Below are 27,711 nucleotides of genomic sequence, written 5' to 3'. Positions count from 1 at the left end.
TTGTGAACCAACCAGGGAACAGGCTACTCTGGATTTGGTATTGTGTAATGAGGAGGGGTTAATTAATGACCTCATAGTTAAGGATCCCCTAGGGAGTAGTGACCATAGTATGATAGAATTCAAAATTCAGTTTGGGGGTGAGAAACTGGAATTAAACAAAGGATATTACATAGGCAAGAGGACAGATTTGGCCCAAGTAGAGTGGGCAGGACGGTTAAAAGTTAAGACAGTGCAGCTGTTCAAGGAGATACTCACAACTAAGTCCTCACAACTAAAATATATCCCAGTGAGGAAGAAAGATGGCAAGCGGCGTAAAAAACATGCATGGTTAAACAAGGAGGTCAAGGACAAAATAAAGACAAAAACTAAGGTATACCATATTACATAAACCAGTGGCAGGCTGGAAGATTGGGAAGCTTTCAAACATAAACAAAGGGATACTAAAAGAGTAATAAAAAGAGCTAAGATAAGTTACAAAAGAAAACTAGTGCAAAATACCAAGAAGGAGAGCAAGTATATAAAAGGGGAGAGAATCACTAGGGTGAATATTGGTTTCTTGGAAGATGAAACCAGACAGTTAATAGTGGAGAATACTGAAACGGTAGAGATATTAAATTAATACTTTGCCTCAGTTTTCACAGTGGAGGACACTTGTACCAGGAATGGGCAAGTCAGAGGTAATAGAAAGAGTAGAACTTGGAACAATCAACATCGATAGGGAGAAGGTACTCAGCAATCTATTGGGATGGAGGGCAATGGCACAGTGGTTAGCACTGCTGCCTCACAACTCCAGGGATCTGGGTTCGATTCCCAGCTTGGTCACTGCCTGTGCGGAGACTGCACGTTCTCCCTGTGTCTGCGTGGGTTTCCTCCCAGTCTGAAAGACTTGCTGGTTCGGTGCATTGACCATGCTAAATTCTCTCTCAGTGTACCCAAACAGATGCTGGAGTGTGGCGACTAGGGGATTTTCACAGTAACTTCGTTGCAGTGTTAATGTAAGCTTACATGTGACACTAATAAATAAACTTACAAATAAAGGTAGGTCTCTTGGGCCTGATGGCCTACATTCCAGGGTATTAAAGGAAGTGGCAGTGGAGATAATGGATCCATTTGTTATAATATTCTAAAATTCCCTGGACACACGAAAGATTCCAGCAAACTGGAAAAAACTAATGTAATGCCCTTATTTAAAAAGGGAGGGATCAAAATGTGGGAAATTACAGACCAGTTAGTTTAACATCTGTTGTTGGGAAAGTGTTAGAATTAGTTATCAAAGAAGCAATATCAGAACATTTGGAAAGTCAAAATGCTATCCGTCAAAGTCAGCATGGTTTTATGAAAGGCAAATCACATTTGACTAATTTGCTTAAGTTCTTCGAGGATGTAACAAGCAAAGTGGATAATTGGGATCCTGTAGATGTAGTATATCTAGACTCCAGAAGGCGTTTGATAAGGTGCCGCACAAAAGGTTAATTCACAAGATTAGACCACAAGGGATTAAGGGTAATTTATTATCTTGGATAGGTGACTGGCTGATGGGCAGAAGACAATTGGGATACATGTTTTTTTTTTGGATAGCAAGAAGTAACTAGTGGGGTGCCACAAGGTTCAGTCCTTGGGCCCCAGCTATTTACAATCTATCTTAATGAATTGGATACATGGATAGAAGGCTCTATAGCCAAATTTAAAGATGATACGAAAATAGGTGGGACAATGAGTTGTAATGAGGAAATAAGAACCTTACAAAAGGATATAGATAGGTTAGGAGAGTGGGCCAAAATGTGGCAGATGGAGTTTAATATGGATAAATGTGAGGGCATGCATTTTGGTTGGAAAAATGGAAAGGCAACTTAGTATCTAAATGAGGGAGACACTTTGGGTGCTCCGGTACAGAGGGATCTGGGTAGCCTTGTTCATGAGTCACAGAAAACTAGCAGGCAGGTACAGCAGATAATAAAGGAAGTGAATGGAATGTTGGCATTTATAGCTAAAGGAATAGAATATAAAGGTAAGGAAGTATTGTTGCAACAATACAAGGCATTGGTGAGACCACACCTGGAATATTGTGCACAGTTTTGGTCCCCTTATTTGAGGAAAGATATTGTGGCATTGGAGGCAGTTCAAAGGAGATTCACTAGATTGATTCCAGAGATGCAGGGTTTGTCGTGTGAAGAGAGATTGAACAGTTCAGGCCTATACTCTGGAATTTAGAAAAATGAGGGGAGATCAAATTGAGGTATACAAGATGATAAAAGGTATGGAAAACGTAGAAGTGGAGCAGATGCTTCCTCTTGTGGGGCATTCTAGGATGAGAGGTCATAGACTCAGGATAAGGGATAGAAAATTTAAAACAGAGTTGAGGAGAAACTACTCCCAAAGGGTTGTGAATCTGCAGAATTTGCTACTCCAAAGTGCAGTGGATGCTGGGACAGTCAGTAAATCTAAGAAGGAATTAGACAACTTTTTAATAGGTAATGGGTTGAAGAGTTATGGGGAGATAGCAGCAAAATGGGAATGAGGAGCCATTCAGCCATGAGCAAATGGTGGTGCAGACTTGATGGGCCGAATGACCTAATTCTGCTCCTATATCTTACGAACAACAGCAAATCTTTGCGGGTTACTGATTGAGGGTGGTCAAGTATATACTGGCATGGGAATGGAAACCTAGATATAGAAAGGAAAAACAAAGTGCTTGATTTGGAACTTTAAAAATATCAAATGCTGGACATTCACACAGAACTCCTAGGTGAAACAATACGATATACTTGACACATGACCAAAAGAACTTGTGATAGCAACTCTAATGAATCAAGAGCATTGCAAGTCAACGTAAAAGTCCAGAGACAGTTTTCTTACACCTTTTACCAAAGCAGCAGTAGAGCAGAAGAATGAAACACTGCTCATTTACCCATGAAACCTGTTTAAACAGAGCCCAGACTGGAAGTATTCACTCTCACTGGTTGCAGGAATACCATAAGCTCAGATAGTTTTAAAGTAGTTGAAGTTGGATGCAATTGCGTATCCATTACAGTGGTATCCGCAAAATTTGACAGTCAGATAGTTGGGTGGTATTTAGGTGCCCTGAATGGGTCATTGCTCTAGGTAGGGATCAATAAAAGAAAGAGCTTTATATGTATATAGCATTTTTTCACAACCAAAGTGCTTTACAAACAATGATTAAAAGAGAAATGTGCCTCAATTGCTCTGTAAATGTCATCAGAAATTTAATGCAAGCTAAGTGGTAGCTCTTAATCTTTCTACTTTATAGTCACAGGTCAGAAACAATGGGTGAGATTCTCCAACTTCCCAGCCATGTGTTCCCGCTGGTGGGAGATATAACATTGTTTGCTAGCGATGGGATTCTCTTGTCCAACTGCTGTCAGTGGGAACGTCGCCGCACATTGGCGGGAAACCTGCCAATGGGGTACGCAGCCAGCAATTTTAGCAACACAGCTGTTTGACTCAGCCTTTCTCCCCACTCATTAGTGAACACAAACACTTTTCCAGTCGAAAGAAAAAGGTCTCAATATACTTGCATTCAAACTGACTACAATCACCAGTTGCAAAGTATGGAAAAGCAGTTTTGGATAGACATTATAATGTGTACACATCCCAAATGTAGTGGCTGTTCAGATATATATATATATAATTTGATGAGCATCATAGAGAAGGGTGTATGTTTTTGCACATTAAGCAGGATAACAGGGGTCTCATGACAAAGCTGCAGAATGTTATAAATCTGAAATGCACAGAAAATACTTTAAATGCCCACAGGTCAGTCAACACTTGGAAGAGAAAGGAAGTGACTATTTTGAGCAACGTCTTTTACTCAATTGTGATAACATTACGTATCTTTCTCTCTAAGAATATGACTGATTTGCTGGGTATTTCCAGCATTTTCCGGGATGCTTTTCTCACCACCTTGCTGGCTCAGAGGGTTAGGTTGCTTTCTTACTTTATACACTCCATCTCCTCTGGCCACATGACTCCAAACATCTCCATCAGATTATGGCACTCCACATATGCTCGCTGACATAGCTTACGACACGGCAGTGTAATCCGTCCATATTCCGTGCAAATTGGGGCATACATCGCACACAGGAATGGCTGTAGGTCCCGGGAACATTCCAAGTTTACAAGCGGATGGAATGGCTGAAAGAAGAAAAGCATAAATGTAAGGTTAGTGTTCTATTTAGAAACCCAAGCTGTCAAATTCAATTAGAATGATCAGTCATGGTCAAAAGAAAATTGAAATTCATTCGTCATCTCATTACTGCAATATGGTTTAGCCAGAGATCAACCCAATTCAAGATCTTTGACTGGACAAATATTTTGGTCCAAGCTCATTCAAGTCCAATCCTCCCCATTGCTCCAAACTTTCAACACATCAATAATAGTTACGTTGTACTACATGGACAACATAATTACTTCCCAGCAGGCTAAACAGGGATAGGTGACTCAGCCAAATCTAACTCAAGAATCAGAATCACTTCCATGCCAAGTGCTACACTATTGTTTATGTTTACAAACTTTGATAAAGATGTTTTATTTCTCCCTCCCCAGTTCAAAGAAGTTTCATTTTGAGAAACAAATCTGGAAGTACTTTGCGGAGTGGAGTACAGGAAGGAAGGAGAAAAATATGAAAAGGGACTTAAATGAGATGATATATTCGAACATTAATAGGGCTGTCTTGTGTCAGTTATGATGCGGAGATGCCGGCGTTGGACTGGGGTAAACACAGTAAGAAGTCTCACCAACACAAGGTTAAAGTCCAACAGGTTTATTTGGATGTTGGACTTTAATCTGATGTTGTGAGACTTCTTATTGTGTCAGTTACTCAGCCATGTCATACTGCAGGAGATGGTACATTGGGCATATACATCACCAAAGCCTGGATTACGCACACTGCTGAGATGTTAATGAACAGGGATATCCAGACCACAAAGTAAGTGTTTATGGTGTTAGGGGCCATATCAGAAACCTCCAGTTCAATATGATATTAGACTAGACTTCAATAATTTTTTGGATTTTGGCATTAGTGCGAGCATAAGGTGTTTCACTCCAGGTGTAATTCTATTAATGTATCAGGAAGCTTTTATCAAAATAAACTTTATTTAACAATATTCTTTAAATATTGCAAATGCTTAAATTTTAATAATCGAGATACTTAAACATGACATGATACAATTCTTAAATTTTTGGCTTCTAACCTATCTCTCTCAGTTCCAATTTAAGCAAAATTCCTGAAGGCAGAAGAGGGGACACAGTGGGAGGTGGGGGGAGAAAGAGAGGGAGGGGGGAGGGGAGTGAGGGAGGGGGTAGAGATAAAACAGAGATACACCTGTCTACTGAAAGCTCCAAAACAACTGCCTCCAGAAAGAAAGACATCTACTGCAGAAGCTAACCTATTTTTTCCTGTAACTGAGCTCCGCCAATTCATATGACTGTCTCTTGATAATCAACCTAATTGAATCCTACTCTGAAGAACTAGACAAAAACCAAAGATATAAAAAAATGCATCAGCTCAGTTTAAAACAAACACACCATTATCTAGGATCAATTCTTCTCCTGCATTCTCAGCATCAGCACCATATAAACAGGGCTGACTTCAAAGCATATCCTTCTCAAGAAACATGATATAAATACATTTCTTATCATCACAATGGACAAAAATCCACTCTGAGGACTGAAGCATAACATTTGGGTTGCCAACAATACCTTACTGAAGAACAACACATTGTCCCAAGTCCCATAAACTGCAATAAGATAAAAGGCTGGATAATCTGTTTTAGTGATGTTGACTGAAGGATAAACACTGACCAAGGCATCGAAGAGAACTTCCCAGCTGTTCTCTAAAGTAATGGAATGGAATCTTTTATGCGCACTGTGACATGGTATTTTACTTTGCTTTAGAACATAGAATATAGAACATTACAGTGCAGAACAGGCCCTTCGGCCCATGATGTTGCGCCGACCAGTTAAAAAACAATGACCCTCTAACCTAAACCAAACCCTTACCATCCATAAACCTATCCACGGATCTCTTAAACGCCCCCAAACTAGGCGCATTTACAATTGCAATCAGAAATGCACCACACTGCGCTACACAGGATACTTTGTGAAGAACTGTTTGAAGCAACTTTCAGTAACATGGAAAGCCAAACACCTGCCCAAGCAAAAGGTGAGGAATGGCAACTGCTGATCAAAAGGAGAAGGCATTGTCAATGAATCTCTGACTGTAATTGGATAGAAGAAAATGGAACTAGGTGAGTGCTGTTTCACGAATGACAGAGAGGCATCGTAGGAGCTTACTGTGATCAACCACATCAATGACTGTAGAGAGACGAAGGAAGACAAGGAGAGCTGGTTTACCTTTATCAGAGTAACATTAGATATCATTTGTGACTTTGATTTGTGCAAGGGCAGATACCCAATTGGAGGGAATTAAACACACAGTTCTGAGAAAGACAGGCGCAGATTTGGGAGGCAATGGAACATTTAAAGAACTTAAGTTAATTCAGCTTAAATTTAATTATTAGTGTCACCAGTAGGTTTACATTAACACCGCAATGAAGTAACTGTGAAAATCCCATACTCACCACACTCTGGCACCTGTTCGGGTAAACTGAGGGAGAATTTAGCATGACCAATGCACCTAACCTGGACTATGGGAGGAAACTGGAGCACCCAGAGGAAACCCACACAAACGCAGGGAGAACATGCAAACTCCACACAGACAGTGACCCAAGCCAGGAATCAAACTCAGGTCCCTGGTGCTGAGGCAACAGTGCTAACACTGTGCCACTGTGGATATGGAAAGAGGTTAGAGATGGGAAAGGAGCTTTTGACAATATGTCCTCTCATGTAGCTATGTCTCAAATTTTGTTTGGCAGCGGTCTTATGAAGTGCCATGGGATGTTTGACTATGTTAAAAGCTGTATAAATACAAACTGTAGTTCTCTAAATCCTAAGATCTGTCAAATGATTTAATTTAAAACCTTAATCTCACTTTCAATAAAAATTGCAACTAAAATATGTTATTTCTTAAAAAAATTCTAAAGGAAAGCATTTCAATAGGCCTCTTAATATCATTAAATCCCAGATTCACTGGCTTAGGATGCCATCAGTTTAAACTTTATTTCTAGGGTATTAGACTTATCACGAAGTTGGCAATTTTGTGCTCCACTTGCATCTTAAATTTAACATGTACTGTTATTCATCTGAATGGTTGTGATGCAGGTGTAATAATTACAACTGAAATAAATACAGCATTTTAAAAAATGTGGAGGATATAAATGGAAGTGAAGATGTCTACAGTACTGTATTTGGACAAAACTCTGTTTTTTGAATTAATTTTAATCTCTCTGAATGATACTGCTTCGCCGACACCTAATAACTGAAAATAATGAAGGCACTGATTCAGAATTTAGTGGTTGCAATAAGAGGAGGAGGTAGGGTACTTGGAGATTGGCAGCACCAATGGTGCCTATAGGACTGGTCTCTCAGCAAAGCATGAGGCTATCAGTCGAGAATCCACCCTGATGTAACGCAAGATACCTGACTAACATCTCTGTTGACGGGGTTTGCAAGGTGACTGGGTATCGCTGAAAATTCAGACAATACTAGGCTCACAAAACCAGTGTCTCAGTTTAAAGACGTAACTTTTATTTAACCAGCAGCTGCTAGGAGAAATCACCAAAAGGGTCAGGCCTCCTCCAAACATAGATCAGCTAGACCTTGCCAATGAACTCAGACATATACAATTCAAAACAAATTAATTATAGGTTTCCTCATCAGTAACTCCTGCCTTTCATTAGCTTTAAATCAATCAAGTTCAATATACATAAATCAATAATAATACCTGTCATATTCTTTAACCAATCTCATCTCACCTTCTGGCATAATGGCATTTCATGAGTCCATAGAATCCAGAAGCTAACTCCTGTCTTGGCTAACCAAACTTCCTGTGTTGCCTAGTAATGATGTGGAGATGCTGGCATTGGACTGGGGTAAACACAGTAAGAAGTCTCACAACGCGAGGTTAAAGCCTAACAGGTTTATTTAATAATAAATTAATAATAATAATAAACAGGTTTAATAAATAAATCTGTTGGACTTTTGCCTAGCAACCTTAGGTTACTGCCAAACCAGACACATGACTCCAGGTCTGAGCATGCATCCATCTTATCTGAACAGTGAATAAACCCTTTTCGTGAAATTTGAGTAAGAGTTCCGAATGTTCTCCCCATTAAAAACTCTGCTGATAAATCTTGCATACTTCAAAGGCTTGAATTTTCCCTTAGAACACGGCTTTCTCCTAATGCCCTTTACCATGATGCTTTGCGGCAATCTGCCCTTGGCTAAAGTCAGCAATGATTCTTAAAAATACATTAACATGTTCAAAATATCAGCATGTGTTTTTAAATCATAATCATTTGTTTAAATCTATTACTGCATTTCATGTGTGTGTAAACTGCTTTCTTGTTAGCTTATAAACGCATTTTAAAGACATTTAACTCAATGCTGGTAGTTCTGTCAGTGTCTTAACGTCTAATGGTTTAAAAATCTTTATTCACCAATTAGGATTTTTCCCCTTGCAATCTTTTTCCCTAAGCTAGTTCAGTACAAGTATGCCTTTTAAAAGAAACTACATTTGTCAACTATGATCATGAATCCAGTCAGTGCATGCAGTATTAAAGCAAACCAGGTCTTTTGTTTTTCCAGGCTAGTTATGTCCTGGTTTTTCTTAGAATATTGTTGAGGAAATTAATGAAATTTATGAGATTATTTTTGAAAAGATGCTTGATTGGTTCACTTCCATAGTTCTCATTTTGCTGTTCAGATAATCAAATGTCAATAAGATATGCACATCAGCCATTCAAAACGGAAGCAATTCAAATGGAGGAGAAAGGTATAGGTAATTCAAATAGTGAATCTTTTGTAGAATCACAGCAGCAAGTCAGAAGATGCACTGAATTACAAAGATGGGAATATTGAACCATCTAAAAATGCAAAGCACTATTCAGCTGCTGAAGTACTGGGGGTAAAGTTTCTCATGCAAATTTCATTCCGCCAAAGTAACTTCAGCAGAAAGTCTTCTTTAAACAAGCTGTTACAAAAGGAATCATCCTCAGGATGTGTCTGGAATAGGCAGTTTAATTGGTATTAAGTAAATATGGGGAAGACATTGACAGGTTGATTGTTATTCAGACCAGAGGACTCAGTCTTGTTTGTTGTTGAGGCCATTTTGAGTCGTTATTCAAATTGGAGCTCCAGCATTGTCTGATCCTCGAGTGTTTTTATGCACATTGCAAATAACTGCAGTTTCCTTACAATTTGAGCTTCAGACTAAAATTTCCTCCTGTTTCCAACATCTGACATCAGAAGGTGAGGATTTGCACAAAAAAAATCAAAGCAAACACATCAACAACTGACGGAGTTACTCAATTCATCAGGACCTGAATAGCATTGCTGTCTCCCAATACCATTTGGATTCCCAATTTGGGTCTTTATGTGCAGTTTGCACGTTCTGCCCGTGTCTGTGTGGGTTTCCTCCATGTGCTCCGGTTTCCTCCCACAGTGCAAAAGATTTTTCTGGTTAGGTTCATTGGCCATGCCTTAGAGTACCTTAGAGTACCTGAACAGACGCCAGAGTGTGGCTACCAGGAGATTTTCACAGCAACTCCATTGCAGTGTTAATGTAAGCCTACTTGTGACTAATAAATAAATGAACTTGAAGTAAAATTTGCAATAATCGGTGTAGATCATCTGACCTGCAAGGGCTCTCTCAGGCATGATGGGCTAAATGGCCTCCTTCTGTGCTGTATAATTTTAAGAAATTTTAGTACAAGCTTGTGCAAACTCTGACACAATGTGTTAAGGATGGATGGGCTGATGGATCGCAATACATTTCTTTGCCCAAAAATTTAATGTAAATTGGAATGGTTACAAAGACTCTTGTTTCTTTTAAAAAATGACAATTATGCTAAATTTTTCATTGTGGAAACCATTCTGAAGCCACAGATATTAAGCCTGAGTAGCAGTTACCTTTCACCAGCGAGCTGTCTACCTGAATAATGAAATTAGCTTTCTCCCCTCACTAGGGTACCCATTCCAAAGTGATCTCTGCTGTCAAGTGTATGTGTGGGTGCTGGTGTGTCGTAGTGTCAGAATCAGCTGTCATGTTCCTGATTGTTAATATCCCAGTAAAAAGTCTGACAACACCAGGTTTTAGTCCAACCTATTTATTTGATAATTATCAAATATTATTGATAATATTATTTGATTATTTGATAATTATCTGATTATTTGATAATTAAATATTATTTGATAATTATCAAAAATAATTATCAAATATCAAATTTGATATTATCAAATAAATAGGTTGGACTAAAACCTGGTGTTGTCAGACTTTTTACTGTGTTTACGCCAGTCCAACGCCGGCATACCCACATCATGTTAATATCCCAGCAGTGCTCACTTGCTAGGTTCACAGGGAATATCTGGGTCAGGTAACAGCTGCTGACATCTGTGGAAACGTACATACTAAGGAGGGTTGGTTAACTCAGTTGGCTGGATGGCAGGTTAGTGATGCTACCAGCACAGGTTAATATCCTGTACTGACTGAGGTAATTCACAAAAGGCCCACCTTTCCACCTTGCTCCTCGCCTGAGGTGCGGTGACCCTCAGGTTAAAATCACACCAATCAGCTCTCCCCCTCAAAGGGGAGATCAGCCTATGGGACAACAGTGACTTTACCTCACGAGAAAAGAAAGGTTCAATCTCATTTTTTTCCAAATCCTGTATTCTCAGGGAAAGCACTCTGTAAATACTTTAAACAGAATAAAACACATTTTTTGCCAGATGTCAAGAAAAACATTTCAACCTACCATTATCTTGAATCCTTGTATTTCTTTTAAATGATTAGATGCTGCTGCTAACATATGACTGTTTAATGATTATAGGAATTTAAGTGCCTTTATATTTGAATATGTGTACATGAAGTACCTAGAAATGTTTTGTATATTAAAAATGCTATGTAAGTTGCACTTTTATAGTTTGAATGACAGGTCAAAGTCTTAGGCTTCCCATGAAAATGGAGATGTGCAATTGTGCCCCGAGATAAACAAGGTGCGTTTGGCAACGTAAACACAGAGTCCAGCGTCAGACTCGTTTACAAATGACAGCAGCACTATTGGAGGATTGTTTTAAAAGTGTCCTGTGGGTTAAATGCTAGCTGAGGCTAGTAAGGTTGTATTCACTTCGCTGATGTTAGTTCATTTCTCATGGAGGCAGACCCCAAGGAACCCACCAACTCCATTCTTTAAATCTAATGCACAGCAACTGCACACGTAAAGCAGAGATGGGCAGCAAGAGACCACTGCAAAGGATGTTACATTTGATGATAGTCAAGTCCTGTCAGCGTTGGAAGAGTGATTAAAAATTTCATTACAGAAGAAGCATTAGATAATTATGAGCTTTTCTTTGCCAAATTTCAACAGTAGATTTCTTATATGCTGGAAGAAATACAGGAAGTTCTTTGCAATTTGATTTCTAAAAGAGGCCCTGATGAAGACCGAATCATCAGAACACTTTTGTAATCAAATCTTCAGCACCAAAGTGACTGTCATCAAGGATCTAAGGGGTATGCTTATCCACAGGAAACTTTTAGAGGAATTAAGCAAAATATTAATCATTTTTGACAACTGCAATGTACTGCACACCCTGAACAAAAGATACTGTTACCACTAACTTGATAGCAGTTATTTTAACCATGACATCCTTTGACTCCATGGCATTAACTAATCTGCAAATCACAGAGGCAAGTCTACTGGTCGCATTGCAGCTGTGGTGCAGACGAAGAAATATGTAAATCCCAGCCCTGCAGAATGGTTTCAAGTGCTGAAACACCCTTTCTCCACTCAGGAATGCCATCCTTTGTAGTGCCTCACCTCCTGTGGGCCCTGTCTCTCCTCCTCTGCAGAAATTAATGCCACATGGGGTGGCCCCCCACTCATTTAATTAAAATACAAAGCAGCACAATCGAGGTCAGGACAGTTGCTTCTGCTGCAGAAAGGAAGGGGGCAGGGAAAAAGGGGAATCAATGTCTTGTACAACTCATTTGAATTTCAAAAGACTCTCCAACTCTGACAGAATTGCATGTTCTTTGTCTGCAAATTAAATAGGAGGAAAACAGAACTTCCTTGCACATTCATCAAGTGACATCATCTAATCTGTTAGTAATCAGTTACTGAAAAAAGCTTCCAGTGATTCATTCCTTCCTTCCCAAAGCAAAAATCTAGATATAAGGAAATGGATCTTGGAATTCTCTCCTCCACATGGTTGTGAATGTTCCATCACTGAATAGATTCAAGCTGAGATGGGCGGATTTCTGGTCTCAAGAAATCCAAGGATATGGGGCGGTGAGAAGGCAGAACAAGGGCATTGGCTCTGAATGGAGATGAGGCAGAAACTCAGTCATGAAAGGCAAAGCAGGTTTGAAAGGTTGAGATGTCTGCTCCAGCAACAATTCCTTATTTTTGTATGTTAACGGCCTTTTGGCTAAGATCAAGTGTAGTATCGACATGCTGCACTTGGTTGAAGTCATTGGGTTACATTTCAGCTTCATTTGAAGCAATTTTTTAAAGCGGCATCTCGGCCATTTGGCTAAGATGCAAATAAGATCAAGCCCTGGAGGAGGAGCTACACCTACTCCAGTCAGCTTGGATCATGTAGATCAAGCCCAAGACAGGAGGTGAGAGCCCTGTCTTGTCAGCTTGGATCGGGAATGTCCCAACTTGTTGGGACTCTGAATTGGGTTTAATTTGACTTGATTGGATTGGAATAAAGTTTAAAAAAAAAATTCCTTATTTTTGTATGTTAACACTGATGCAGAACAATAAATACTAGAGAAAAAATTAGAAGAAATAGAGAACAAGTTTTAAATTACCCTAAAAGCTACGAAGGGTCATCTAGACTCGAAACGTTGGCTCTATTCACTCCCCACAGATGCTATCAGACCTGCTGAGATTTTCCAGCATTTTCTGTTTTTGTTTAAATTAGAATCCAAATGTTCCATGCTTAACCCCACAGTTGTAAAGAACACATTCTACTCTTCATCCTACAGTTGTCTGCACAATTCTTATAAATACATGTTATAATTACAGGAGATTTGCAGTCAGCAGTACATGATGGAAGGAATGTATGCACGAGTAACTGAATGATTTGGACTGCCTATTTAAGTACAGATGAAAATAAATCCACAGCAAGGGAAGACAGGTGAGCAGTATGCTCCTGCTGTTGAAGGTAATAAGGACTAGACAGTACTGGAATTGGATATTTTTCTGTGGATCTCATGAGCTGTCGCAGCTCTTAAATTTAAACCCTTGGAGGCAGATTCCATTTCAGGCCTTGAACTGCCTGGATTAAGCAGCAGCAGCTAAACGAAACATGAACTACTAGTCGCAAATTTCCATCCAAGTTTGAGCGCTGCTCCCTCGATTCCCCTGATATTTCAATCTCATTCCATTGCATACATCACCTCATTTATCTTCGGGGCTACTTGTAGTAATGGAACATGTCATATCCCGTTTTACAACCTAGAATTCCAGTTTATTAACTTCTGATTTTAGATTACACTCAACAATCTCATCCATTTAAAATTAGGTCCACTACTTTATTGTGACCAACATTTTGATTTTTAACATGGATTAGAGAACTTTTTAGGACTGGAGGGATACATTTTGCTCCAAAATAAAAGCTGAAAAAGGTGGATAAACTTTTTATTTTGTTCATTTTCTGAGAAAAATTACAATTCAATGGATAAAAACCATGGGTGGCACAGTGGTTAGCACTCTGCTGCCTCACAGTTCCTGGGACATGAGTTCGATTCCTGGCTTGGTTTGCTGTCTGTGTGGAGTCTGCCTGGGTTTCCTCCTACAGTTTGAAAGACATGCTAAATTCTCCCTTAGTGGACCCAAAAAGGCACCAGAGCGTGGCGACGAGGGGATTCTCAGTGTAACTTCATTGCAATGTTTATTAGTGTCACAAGTAGGCTTATATAAACAAAATAATGGATGGAAATCTGGAAATAAAAATAAAACTGCTGGATAAACTCATCAGGTCTAGCAACATCTGCAGAGAGTCGTTTTAGGCTATACTCTCTGGAATTTAGAAGAATAAGGGCAGATCACATTGAGGTATTCAAGATGGTAGAAGGTATAGATAAACTGGGGCGGATGCTTCCATTGGTGGGGCATTCTAAGATAAGAGGTCAGAGTCTTAGGATAAGAGGTAGCAAATTTAAAACAGAGTTGAAGAGAAACTACTTCTCCCAAAAGATTGTGAATCTGTGGAATTCACTACCCCAGTGTGTGGTGATGCTGGGACAGTGAGTAAACTTGAGGAGTTGGAAAGATTTTAAATTGGTAACGGGTTGAAAGGTTATGAGAAGGCTGAAAAATGGGGAGAAGGAGCATATCAGCCATGATCGAATGGCAGAGTGGACTTGTTGGGCCAAATGGCCTAATTCTGCTCCTATATCTTATGAACGGCTCATCTTCAGTTAGACTGAGTAAAGTTTAAGATGGATAAAGACAGAGATTTGGGCCATATTAAGAGTGTATTCTATTGAGATGTAGAGATGAGAATTACCATCTATTAACTGACGTTCTATTCAGAACTTTGATCACTTATGCTTCAGTGATACTCATGTCTTCACAGACAGATGCCTAAGAGGCACAAGAATGCACTTTGCATATTTAAGCCTGCATTTATGTGGTTTGTAACCTCATTTAACATATTTGTCTTCCTGGTAATTAGTTACTTCCACAAATTTCAAATATTGAGAGAAAACATGATTTTGCCATTTAAAAATTGCACACAAATCACTAATCACACATACTTATAATACCATGCTAATCCCAGAATAGTTCTTTCCGTTCCCAGGTGAATCAGAAATATGATGATGATGAGGTAATAATGTTGAACCATGCAGAAAAACAGGTGCTACCTTGAAAAGCAGCGTATGAAAGAGGTTTCACACCAATTGAAATGAAATGTACATTGCAGGCTTTAGATAGCAAAGTATTGGAAAATCAATTTGTTTTTGATGTGAAGGGCTTTGATGAATCGGTTATTACATGAAATAGAAAGAAAGTAACACATTTGGAGCATTTCACAAGAGCTCATGGGTTGTGATGAATGAATGAATGCACAGATACATTAACTTTTCTTTCTGACAGCACCTGAATGTGAAACAACCAAACTCTCACTATGGAATAGGCAAAAACTAAAAAAAAAACACAGAATCTAGGAGCATAGCAAATACAGGAATTGGAAGCACTGCAGTCCAACCATTTCCAGAACCTAAGCTTCTCAAACATCCAGTGCCTCAAAAACCTAATTATTCCTCAAATTTTGGTACAATGTCTACCTCTTCAACCACATTCACTATCTCCCAAATCATTAAATTTAAAACTTCCCACTTGCCTTCCCTATAAGCTAAACCAGAACCTTCCGGTTAGAGTTAATGGAAATCTCAAAATGAATTTTCATGGTACAATGTATCTGTACCTTCAAGATTTTTCAACAACCTCATCCTCGAGCCTCTCTCATCCAGAGTGAACACTCTTGGCTCTTCAATCTCTCTTCAGGGTTGAATTGGATTGGTGTTTGATAGTGGTAATGAGAGTTTGGTTGTGTTACACATCCATGTGTGACCTCACGCTCAGAAAGATGCATCTGCTGCATTCATTCATCACAAATAAAAAAGCCCATAAGCTCTGATAAAGGGTCCCTTATGCGTTAGTTTCTTCCCATTTTATTCAAAGTGATTCACCAAAGTACCAGAGATCTTGTGGCACAATGATTAGCATCTGCCTCTGAGCCAGAAACTCCCAGCTTGACTCCAGCTCCAAGACTTGCTGACAAAGAGAGATGCGTACGTAACATGGTCAAACAAGTTGAGTACCAACCTGTGAAATGCTTTCAAAATATGCCAACTGCAAGTGGTAAGAACAGGAGAAAAAAGGTAGCAAGGAGAGAGTAGATGCAATGATTTTGATTTTCCAGAATTCCCTAGATTCTAGAAGAATTGCCATAAATCGGAAGTAATGAACTGAAAGTCACAATTCAAGAAGAAGGGAAAGAGAAAACAGGCTGACTGGTCTATAGTTTCCTACCAATAATAGGGAAAATGCTAGGACCTATTATTAGAGCATTTAGAAAATTGTATGTTTGGGGAGCAGCAGCATAGATTTATGAATTCATGTTTAAATCATGGTTTTTCTGAGCAGGTTGTCATGGTTCAGGTTAGAAATTCCAAAGTGTTTTATGAAGCCTGCTTGATTCATAAGTTTTATGTCCTGAATTTAGCTAGGATAAGCATGATACGTTCCACTTTAGGTGGGATTTAAAAGACTCACTAGAGAACTTTTATCAAACAAAGTTTATTTCAGAATATGGTCAACATATATGGTATGAAAATGAGCAAAAACTTTGATCAATTGTGGACAACAGAAACAACCACTATAATGTATAACCCTTAATGAATATATACAAGCTGCCCCAATCAAACCAACCTCCATAAACAACTCCCTTAAACAGGTTCAACACAGCACAGACTAAGGTTCACATGATACTGGGATTGAGGTTGTTAGTTGAATTCTGCAGTCAAATGTTTCTGAACCTCAGAACAATTTGAAGACAAGACAGCTTCCCTAAACATTAGAGGGACTCTGGTCCAGCCCACAACAGCAGATTTTCACCCTTCAGAAAAGCAAGAGTATTTCTAAAGGAAAAAAAACAGGAAAGAGAGGCTGCTCTTTCAGCTTGATGCTGTTAACACTACAACTCCCCAAACTGAAATCCCTGTCACTTAACCTGCCCGTAGTTTTTTTTCCTCCTCCCAACAATGACATCACCTAAGACTGGGAATATAAATTTTAAAAAATTTTTAAAGATACACTAACATCACATTAGCAGGATAAGAGAAAACTAGTAGTTGTACTGAATTTGGATTTTCAGAAGATATCCAATAAGTTGTCACAGAAGAGATTACCACACAAAATTCGGACTCATGCGATGGGATAATGAGGTTTGGTTAATGGATTAAAAACAGAGTGGACCATTTCTAGGTTGACACAGTGTAACTAGTGGGATACTGCAAGGGTCGACTCTTGGGTCTCAGCTTTTTGCAACCTAAATCAATGACTTAGATGAGGGACCACATGAATGGTATCCAAAATTTCTGACAATGCAAAAAGTTAGGTGGGGAAGTAAGCTTTAAGGGGGACACAAAGAGGCTACAAAGCAGTATAGGCATATGGGCAACATTGCAGGTGCAACATGATGTGGGAGAGTGTGAAGTTATTAACTTTCAGAAGAAAAATAGAGGTGTGAAAATTTTTAAAATGGTGAAAGATGAGGAAATGTTAGTGCTCAGAAGAACACAGGCATCCTAAAATCATAAAATTTACATTCAAAAATAGGTCTAAATTTGGATTTGTAAGTATGCATACCAAATTTTGGAATAAGTGATGCTTTCTGTAATACAACAATGTTTAGAGGATCATTTCACAAAATCAAACATCTTAACAGTAATATTTGTAAACCTTTTGGGCTGGGTGCAAATCAGTTTGAATTTCACAACACAGTAAGAAAATATTTCAAATTTGGACAGACTACTCATAAGAAGTTTTCAATAAATTAATGCAGGTCAATAATTCATTCACCTAAAATAGTGATTCAATTGGCCTACGTGGAGATAGCGTGACCAATGGAAGATCATCAGCATCAGTAATGGCATTTCAATTAAAAGCTGCTTAATCAGACGATCCAAATGTGAACATGTTCAGGTCACAGGTTCCAGGACCTGGCGGTGGTCTTCTTGTCTGCACAGTGAATTGCCTTTGTTACTGACACTAGTCGCTGCCTGCCAATCGGAGAAATACAGTAAGAAGTCTGACAACACCAGGTTTAAGTCCAACCGATTTATTTGATAGTAAACTCACAAGCTTTCGAGGTTTGCCTCAGTCGGAGAAATACCCAATTATGCCAACTCTTGGCTTCATATCTGCAGAAACCAGTCCAAAGAATTTTGGAAAATGACCAGAGCAAGATGGCACTGCTGCCACAGTGCCAGGGATCCAGGTTGTCTGTGCGGACTCTGCATATTCTCCCAGTGTCTGTGTAGATTTCCTCTGGGTGCTCTGGTTTCCACCCACAGTCTGAATTTAACAGAATTTAACATGGCTAATGCTGGTTAGGCGCATTAGCCATGTTAAATTCTCCCTCAGTGTACCCAAACAGGTGCCATAGGATTTTCGCAGTAACTTAATTGTAGTGCTCATGTAAGCCTACTTGTGACACTAATAATAAACATTAAACCACTATTTCCAGGGCCACTTCCTTCTGGGATGAAGGTTATCAAGCCCTGGAGATTTAGCTACCCTCAATCCCATCAATTTCCGCAAAACCATTTCTCTAGTAACGCCGATTTCCTTCAGCTCTGAACTAAAACTTGTTTCAGAACTTCCGGTATGTTATTCATGTCTTCCTTTGGTGAAGGCACATGCATAAGTACTAATTTAGTTTGAAGTACACAAATCCTGTGTATGCTTCAAGGAGAAGGCAGGTTTCAATGATGCTGTCCATCTCCTTTATCAAACAACATAGATCAGGTAGTCTGACTGCTGCTTCGTTGTTATGGAAACTGGCATATTTCTGATGAGTGTTTAGACAATCTTCATTCAAAGCTGTGACTAGCCTGCTGTGACCCTATTTCACCCACTGGGACTGACACACTGCTACAGAGCCAAAGAATAATATAATCTGCAAATAAACCATCCTCATTTACACAGGGAAAAATGGATTTAGACCAGAAAAAAGGGTGAGAGTAAGACTAGGGAGTGTAAAGTGCAAATGACAGGAAAATTGCAGGTATTCATTCATATTCCTACCAGAGAAAAAACTTACGTCAGAAAGATATGAATCCTTAAGAAAAATCAACAAATCCTCTGAAGCAATGCAGACATTACAAAAGTATAATTTACAAAAGCTCTGCTAGAGCTGGCAGGGTATCCATACTTCCCATATAACTGAAATAAGAGCAACATGATTCCTTCTTTATATTAGCATAAACCTCTTTTACGTTCCCAAAGTCTAGGTCATAAATTGGTTACCCAAGGGCAATATTCTCTTGTATGAAGTGCAGCCATTGTCCTTAATCCTAGAAATATGCATAGCTGTCTGAGCAGGGGTAGAAATATATACTAATACTTTAAAATGGCTCTTTCTTCATTCTCACTAATTCCTTTATTAGGTGATGCACGTTTCCAAAAAAAAACTAACGACAATTCAGAAGGTAAAGTGTTTTGTAATTAGATGCTTTTGATAATTTACAAAATAAATCTTGCATATTCCATTTCGTAAAATGATAATTCTAACTACTTGGCACAAAATAACACCGGGAATGAGTTTTACAATGTTCAGCCAACCCCTGGATAGTTGGAATCAAGTAGATGAAACTGAAGGTGTTGTATCTCGTGTACTTGCTTGGGAAGGTGACTTGGGAAGTTTTTATATTCTATTTTTCTAAACAATAAATGTATTATTGTAGAAAGGGCCTGCTTTGAGCCCAGTCTTCCTGCATGACTGATTTTTACCGTTGATGGCTGGAATTTTCAGCTGTTCACACTGACAGGATCTTCCGATCCAGCCACTGGCATACCACCGCCACAGGTAACCTGGTGGCGAGGGGTGCATTCAATGTGAAACCCCATCGACAACAGCAGGAAAGAAGATCCCACTGCCAGCCGATGACAAGGTGAACAGAAAATCCTACCCCATATGTCTATGGTACTGCCAACTATGTCTGTGTGCCTTCTTATTTGGAAAGTGGTTTTGAAAATGTAGCATTTGATCGGGTTTACAGCAAAGCCCCTGATAGTTATATTAGCCCACTACAAAATAAAGACACTTCCTAACAGTTTGCTGCAGATGAAACCCTGTCAGGATAAAAATGGGGTCTGCTGCAATCATCAAAATGGGTTAAACACAATTTGCTCTTAAAAATAAAGTAACGAGACACTTGTGGTCCTTGGTTTCTGGTTTTATTGGAAACTGGCCATTTCATAAAGTGCTTATTTACTTGTCCAAAGATGTACAGGCTTGGTAGATTGGCCACGCTAAATTGCCCCTTGTATCCCAAGATGTGTAGGTCAGGGGAATTAGCAAGGTAAATACGTGGGGCTGCAGGGATAGAGTAGGGGTTTGGGCCTGGGTAAGATGCTTTGTCGGACAGTGGCTGCATACTCAGTGGGCCGAATGGTCTTGTTATGCACTTAAGCGACTCCATGATCCAATAAATATTTCCACACTGTTTATTGGATGAGATATGACAAACAGGAAAAAACTCAGGATTCTGATTTTCATCTGTGTGTGGATTTACTTTCAAAACTCATCAGCAACCTCACTGTACCAAAGGTCAGCTCAAACCAGGAATTGTGTGTGTTGTCTGAGTGTTAGCCAGCAAATAAGTAATTACAATTGTAAACCTGGAAGAATGCAAAACAGTTTATAATTTGACATGCAATTGGTGATTTCACAATAGCTGATTGATGAAATTTGTGCCCTGTACATCCCAGGGATCTTTCAACTCGTCTCCTAAAATATATACTTTTGTAAAATTGAGACTTTTTTGGGGACAGTTCTACCCTTCTGAGTTGGATCGGCAGCTTCATCTATTCACTGTATTATTAAAGATTTAGATGATGGGATAGATGCCAAGACACAAAGATAGGCAGCATTGCAGAAGCACAGAATTACTGTGAGATTTTGATAAATGAAGGGAATGTGCAAAATGTGAGTCATTCATTTTGGACAGAGTACTTTCTACATGGTGAAATATCAAAAACAGTTAAGGTCCAAAGGTTTTTTGGTGGGATGGAAGGGATTATGGTACATGGATCATTAAGATGTCACCAATGCATTCAGAAAATAATCAAAAAGGCTGAAGGAATGCTGGTCTTTATATCTACAGGAATAGAATGCAAAGAGTTAGGAGTCACACCAGATATATTACAGAGGTCAAAATATTATTTTGTGAGGTTCTCTCTGGGGCTACTTTTTGAGGTTACCGTTGACTTTCTGTTATTTAGAACACTGCAACTGGAATCTTAGGCACTTGATAACATCTCTCCTAAGAGATTGAATTGAAGGCAAATTATTGACTTGGTTAGGAAATTGGCCAAGTGGCAGGAGACACAGAATAGGGAAAATTGGCAGGATTTAATTAATGGACTCTGTTTCATTCTCATTAACTCCTTCATGAGGTGACGCTGTCATGTAGCGACATTACCTTATGTATTTTCAGCTAACTTCTTTTAGGGTTTTCTTCTTTAGACAAATAAATACCAGATACCACACACATAGATAGTAAGTATTTTAACTTGAAATCTATAAATAAGAAATCTCCCATGTTGCATTTCCAAAGTGGGATAATGGAGTAACCTGAACTGATAGAGGTGGCATTGAAATGATTCAACTTTAGTGTATGGAGGAAGAGGACAGGAATTTCCAATTGAAAATATGGCATCTAAAAATGAATTTCAAGCATTTTCTCAGGTAAAATATCAAATAACAATAATTGCTTTGGCTTCACACAGCCATACACACACGTAATCAGCTTCCTCTTCATACTCAGACACAGGCATGACTTTCTTCCTAACCACGTTTCCCCACTCTCACTCAGCAACCCAGCATCGTACTCCAAACTGAGAGTATGCCCTTTTGCAGTTCGAAAGTAATCCATAAAATACTAGATATACGTTTATCCTCGTCAGGGAATGTTCTATGTAACCATTTGTTGATTTCTACAAGGCATTCCAGAATAGGCAGACATCTCCACTGAAACTCTGTTTTTTGTTCCCAAATTGCACAGCTCCCCTTGTTCCCACCCCTGCCCCTCGTCCAACCATAGGTTCTGTCTCTGAGGACTAGCAAGAGCTGACTGGATTATCGGAGAAGCTGCAGTAGGCAGCATGGGAGAGACAGAATTTGTGATTGGATTTTGTCACTCCCACGTACAGCAGTTACCTTTCTCTTAGCGGTGGCCACCGTGATTGAATATTTGCTGGATTTTTTGGGAATTTGAGGGAAAATTCACATGCTGTCCTTGTTCACGTTGAACACTAATACAAAGTCTTGGCTAGGTGATAGCTGGCATACTACTGGCAGTTTTTGGAACTACACCTTAGAAAGCATATACTAACATGGAGGGAGTTCAGTGAAGATTTACCAGGATTATAGCTGGACTCCCAAGGGATATTGTTGGGGTTGAGAAGATTAAGGATCGATTTGATTCAAGTTTTCAAAATATTAAGGGGAACAGATATTGTAAATAGTCGAACTGTTCCACTGTTGAGAAGTTTCACAGTTAACTGCGTTGCAGTGTTAACGTAAGCCTACTTGTGACACTAATAAATAAAAGAAGTTTGAGACTAGGGGGCATAGTCTTTCAAAATTAAATTAGGAAACACATGCAAAGAGAGTGGTACAAGTTTATAAATGGAAGTTGATGCTATATCAATGGTAAAGCAATAGACTTTTAACCAATGGTATAAAGAGATTATGGGAAAAAGATAGGATGTGGAGATAGGTCGCAAATCAACTGCAATCTCACTGAATGGTGGAATAGGTTTGAGAGGTTAAATGGCCTACTTATGTTCCTATGTGGCATCACGTATCCACAAAAAGCTTCCACTATAATATCCAGGTATTCCATAGCCAGATCATTTGGATTTTCAAACCATCCATTTGCTAATCTGCTTGTTTAAGAGATTAGTCTTAAACAAGCAGAACCAGGAATGTGTGGGTTGGGTGAGCATTTATTTTGTTCTTCTACAGGATGTGGGTGGGCAGAGTGGACTGGGCCAGCATTTATTACTTATCCCTAATTGCCCTCGGGTAGGTGCTGGTGACAGACAGGTCATGTATTTAAATTGTTCAAATACCTCGTGTGGCAACACACTTCCTGACCTGTTTATGGTTTGTAATTATTGGAATTTTTCAGCAAACTTTCAAAACCAATAAATGCTTTCAAAAGCGATTATGATTAAAAAGTCCTGTTTAATTTCATGAGTTAAGTGCATGCAGATAAATTAAACATTTCATTTACATAATCATAACATATAACGGTTTTAGCACAAAACCAACCTGTCTCGTCTGTTCCGGTTCTCTGCAAGAGCAATTTAGTTAGTCTCACTCCTTGACCATTCTCTGAAGCTCTTTAATATTTTTCCCTTCAGGTGCATGTCCATTCTTCTTCTGGAAGCCAGTATGGAATCTGCCTCCATCACACTCTACGGTAGTATATTCCAGAGCTTAACCACTTGTAGTATAAACAAGATTTTCCTCAACTCACCCTTGGTTCTTTTGCCAATCACTTTTAAAACAGAGTCCTTTGGTTCTCGACTCTGCTGTTAACAGTTTGTTTCTATTTACTTTGTCGCAATACCTCATGATTTTGAGTACTTCTGTCAAATCTCCTCTTAAATGTCACTTTTCCAGGCAGAACAAACACCGGCTTTTCCAATCTAACCCACGTCCCTCATCCCTGGACTCTTTTGTGTAAATCTTTTGTATACCTGTTCTAAAGCCTTTATACCCTTCTTAAAGGGTGAAACCCAAAAACAGACACAATGCTCTGGTTGAGGCCAAACCAGTATTTTTCCAAAGGTTCACCGTTACTTCCTCCTTTTCAAAACAGAGTGGTACAAAACACACAAGAATCAAGAGTAATTGTGATGAGAGTGTGCTATTGCTCTATGAGAGCTGTTTTTTATACGGGTGCTATGGTAGCACAGTGGTTAGCACTGCTGCTTCACAGCTCCAGGGACCTGGGCTCGATTCCCGGCTCGGGTCATTGTCTGTGTGGAGTTTGCACATTCTCCTCATGTCTGCTTGGGCTTCCTCCGGGTGCTCCGGTTTCCTCCCACAGTCCAAAGATGCACAGGTTAAGTTGATTGACCATGTTACAATTGCTCTTAGTGTCCTGAGATGCATAGGTTAGAGGGATTAGCAGGTAAATATGTAGGGATATGGGGGTAGGGCCTGGGTGGGATTGTGGTCGGTGCAGATTTGATGGGCCGAATGGCCTCTTTCTGTACTGTAGGGATTCTTAGTCTGAGTCATATTTGAGGGGACTGTTTACAGATTCAGCTCTATTCTGCAGACAGTGCGTTAGAAAAACATTTAGCTCAGATACTGGGAGAGCAAGATAATTATTAATTTTAGCCTAGAGTGATTATTTAGGATAGAGCTAATGGATTTTTCTTTATAAATGGAGATTTCCCCTGGGATTAAGGAATGTAGTTTTAGGTAGGCACCCACATGTAATGATGTGGTTAATGAGAGGAGCGTGGACTGTAGCAGAGAAATAGCTTTTCAGTTCTGGCTGGGAATTGCTTGAACAGAAATTCTCTGCAAGCTCTGAAAGTTTCAAGGCTGTCCACACTTATAGCAAGTATATTTATGGGTGCTAACTGTATTTAAAGTGGCTTTTGAGTCTTTTGAGGAACGCTGCTTATTTGGAACTGAAACTGAGAAATTAAAGTTGTTTCCTTCATTTTTAAATACTATTTAACTGTTAATGGTTAGGCTGTTTCATTTGTTAGATTTATATGTGAACTGTGTTATTCAATAAAGTTTGTTTTACTATAAAAGATCCCTAACTTGTCAGTGGAATTATTCTGGGAGTGAAGCATTCTATCCTCACATTTATACCAAAACAGAAAAATTGTTGGGGTCTAGACTGGTTTCATAAAGGTCCAGAACCCAAACAGGATAAGAACATAAGAAATAGGAGCAGGAGTAGGCCAACTAGCCCTTCGAGCCTGCCCTGCCATTCAATAAGATCATGGCTGATCTGTTGTGGCTCAGTTCCACATTCCCACCCTCTCCCCATAACCCTTAATCCCCTCTCTTATCAAAAACCCATCAACCCGCGTCTTAAAAATATTTAGCGAGGTAGCCTCCACCACTTCAACGGGCAGAGAATTCCAGAGATTCACCACCCTTTGAGTGAAGAAGTTCCTCCTCAACTCCGTTCTAAACCGCCCCCCCTTTATCTTGAGGCTGTGCCCCCTAGTCCTACTATCCTTTCTGAGCGGGAAGAGTCTCTCCACCACTATCCTATCCATCCCATTCATCATCTTATACGTCTCAATGAGATCTCCCCTCATTCTTCTAAACTCTAACGAGTACAAGCCTAATTTATTCAGCCTCTCCTCATAGCTCAACCCCCTCAACTCCGGTATCAGCCTAGTAAACCTCCTCTGCACTCCCTCCAAGGCCAAAATATCCTTGCACAAGTACGGCGCCCAAAACTGCACACAGTACTCCAGCTGCGGCCTCACCAATGCCCTATACAGCCGCAGCAAGACCTCCCTACTTTTATATTCAATCCCCCTCGCGATGAAGGCCAGCATCCCATTCGCCTTCCTGACCACCTGCTGCACCTGCAAGCTGGGTTTTTGCGACTCATGCACAAGGACCCTGAGGTCCCTCTGCACCGTCGCCTGCTGCAGTTTTTCTCCACATAAGTAATAATCCTTCCTACCATTATTCCTACCAAAGTGGACCACCTCGCACTTGCCAACATTAAATTCCATTTACCATTTCCCGGCCCATTCGCCCAGCCTATCTAGATCCTTCTGTAGACTCTCACCACCCTCCGCACAATTTGCCTTTCCACCAATTTTGGTATCATCAGCAAATTTCGACACCCTACACTCGGTTCCCTCCTCCAGATCATCTATATAAATGGTAAATAGCTGAGGCCCCAGCACCCACCCCTGGGGCACTCCACTAGTCACCATCCGCCAATCCGAATAGCACCCATTGACCCCCACTCTCTGCCTCCTATTTGACAACCAATCCTCTATCCACGCTAACACCCTACCCCCAACTCCATGCCCCCTGACCTTCTGCAATAACCTCTTGTGAGGTACCTTGTCAAACGTCTTCTGAAAATCAAGAAAGACCACATCCACCGGCTCTCCTCTATCTACCGCCCTAGACACATCCTCATAGAACTCCAGTAAATTTGTCAGACACGACTTCCCTTTAACGAAACCGTGCTGCGTCTGCTCTATCAAGCAGTTCCCCTCAAGATGCCTCGCTATTTCCTCCTTGATGACGGATTCTAACATTTTACCTACAACAGACGTTAAACTAACAGGCCTATAATTCCCCGCCTTTTGCCTGGCACCCTTCTTAAACAACAGCGTAACATTAGCCGTTTTCCAATCTTCCGGCACTTGCCCGGAATCCAGCGACGTCTGGAAAATAACCACCAAGGCATCCACTATCACCTCTGCCATTTCTTTCAGGACCCTCGGATGCATTCCATCCGGTCCTGGGGACTTGTCCACAATCAGCCCCTCCAGTCTGTCGAGCACCACCTCTCTAGTAAAAGTAATGAGATCGAGACCCTCCAGTCCTACCACCTTTCCATCTCTAACATCCGGCAAATTATTCATGTCCTCCTCCGTGAAGACAGAAACAAAAAAGTTATTCAAGACTCAGCCATTTCCCCATCCCCTACCACTAAGTCCCCCCTCTCATCCTCCAAGGGACCAACGTTCACCCTAGCCAGCCTCTTCCTTTTTATATATTTATAAAAACTCTTGCCATCCTTTTTTATATTAAGTGCTAGCCCAGCTTCATACTTTCTCCTACCCTTCTTTATCAACTTCTTTGTCAATCTTTGTTGACATTTAAACCTCTCCCAATCCTCTTCTCGCCCACTATTCTTAGCTACTCTAAACGCCTCCGCTTTTAATTTAACACTTTCCTTCACCTCCTTCGTTATCCATGGCTTATTACCTCTCCTCCTACGGTCCTTTTTGACCATCGGAATAAATTTCTGCTGAGCACCAAGAAAGACCTCCTTAAAGATCCTCCACTGCTCCTCAGCAGACCTACCTTCCAACGCGCTCCCCCAATCCACATTCGCCAATTCTTCTCTCATCCTACCGTACTCCCCTCTGTTCAAACAAAGGACGCGTGTCCGGGAACCCACTTTCTCCTCCTCCATCTGCACCAGAAACTCCACCATACAATGATCACTCTCCCCAAGAGGATCCTTCACCGCAAGTTCCCTAATTCTACCCGCCTCATTACATAGCACCAGATCCAAGATAGCTCGCTCCCTCGTTGGTTCCAACACACACTGTTCCAGGAAACTATCCCGGCAGCATTCCAAGAACTCCTCCTCGAGCCCACCGCGTCCAACATGGGTCGACCAATCAATATGCAGATTGAAATCCTCCTTATTGAAATATATAAGATGATTAGAGGTTTAGATAGGGTGGATAGTGATAGCCTTTTTCCTCGGATGGAGAAAGCTAGCACGAGGGGGCATGGCTTTAAATTAAGGGGGGGTAGCTACAGGTCGGATGTCAGGGGTAGGTTCTTTACCCAGCGGGTGGTGAGGGATTGGAATGCCCTGCCTGCTGCAGTTGTAAATGCGTCTAGTTTGGGGGCGTTTAAGAGATCTCTGGATAGGTTTATGGACGAAAAGGGATTGGTATAGGCTAGTGGGTCATTGTTTTTGTAACTGGTCGGCGCAACATCGTGGGCCGAAGGGCCTGTTCTGCGCTGTAATGTTCTATGTTCTATAATTACGGCCGTCCCATTCCTGCACGCCGC

General features: G+C 40.2%; 1 protein-coding gene across 3 annotated transcripts in view; it reads right to left on the bottom strand.

Annotated features, from left to right (window-relative positions):
• The window catches only part of LOC145344747 (frizzled-3), a 117,775-nt gene that overhangs the window by 40,953 nt on the left and 49,111 nt on the right, over positions 1-27,711 (bottom strand). For all 3 annotated transcript variants that reach the window (XM_080191860.1, XM_080191862.1, XM_080191861.1), the window contains one exon: positions 3,956-4,152. In XM_080191860.1, coding sequence (XP_080047986.1) covers positions 3,956-4,152 — 197 coding nt within the window. The remainder of the gene's footprint in view (positions 1-3,955; positions 4,153-27,711) is intronic.

The sequence above is a fragment of the Carcharhinus amblyrhynchos genome, chromosome 7 (genome assembly GCF_965287045.1).
Source record: "Carcharhinus amblyrhynchos chromosome 7, sCarAmb.v2.hapA, whole genome shotgun sequence".
Classification (NCBI taxonomy): Eukaryota; Metazoa; Chordata; class Chondrichthyes; order Carcharhiniformes; family Carcharhinidae; genus Carcharhinus; species Carcharhinus amblyrhynchos.
This window is presented reverse-complemented; position numbering and strand designations above follow the sequence as displayed.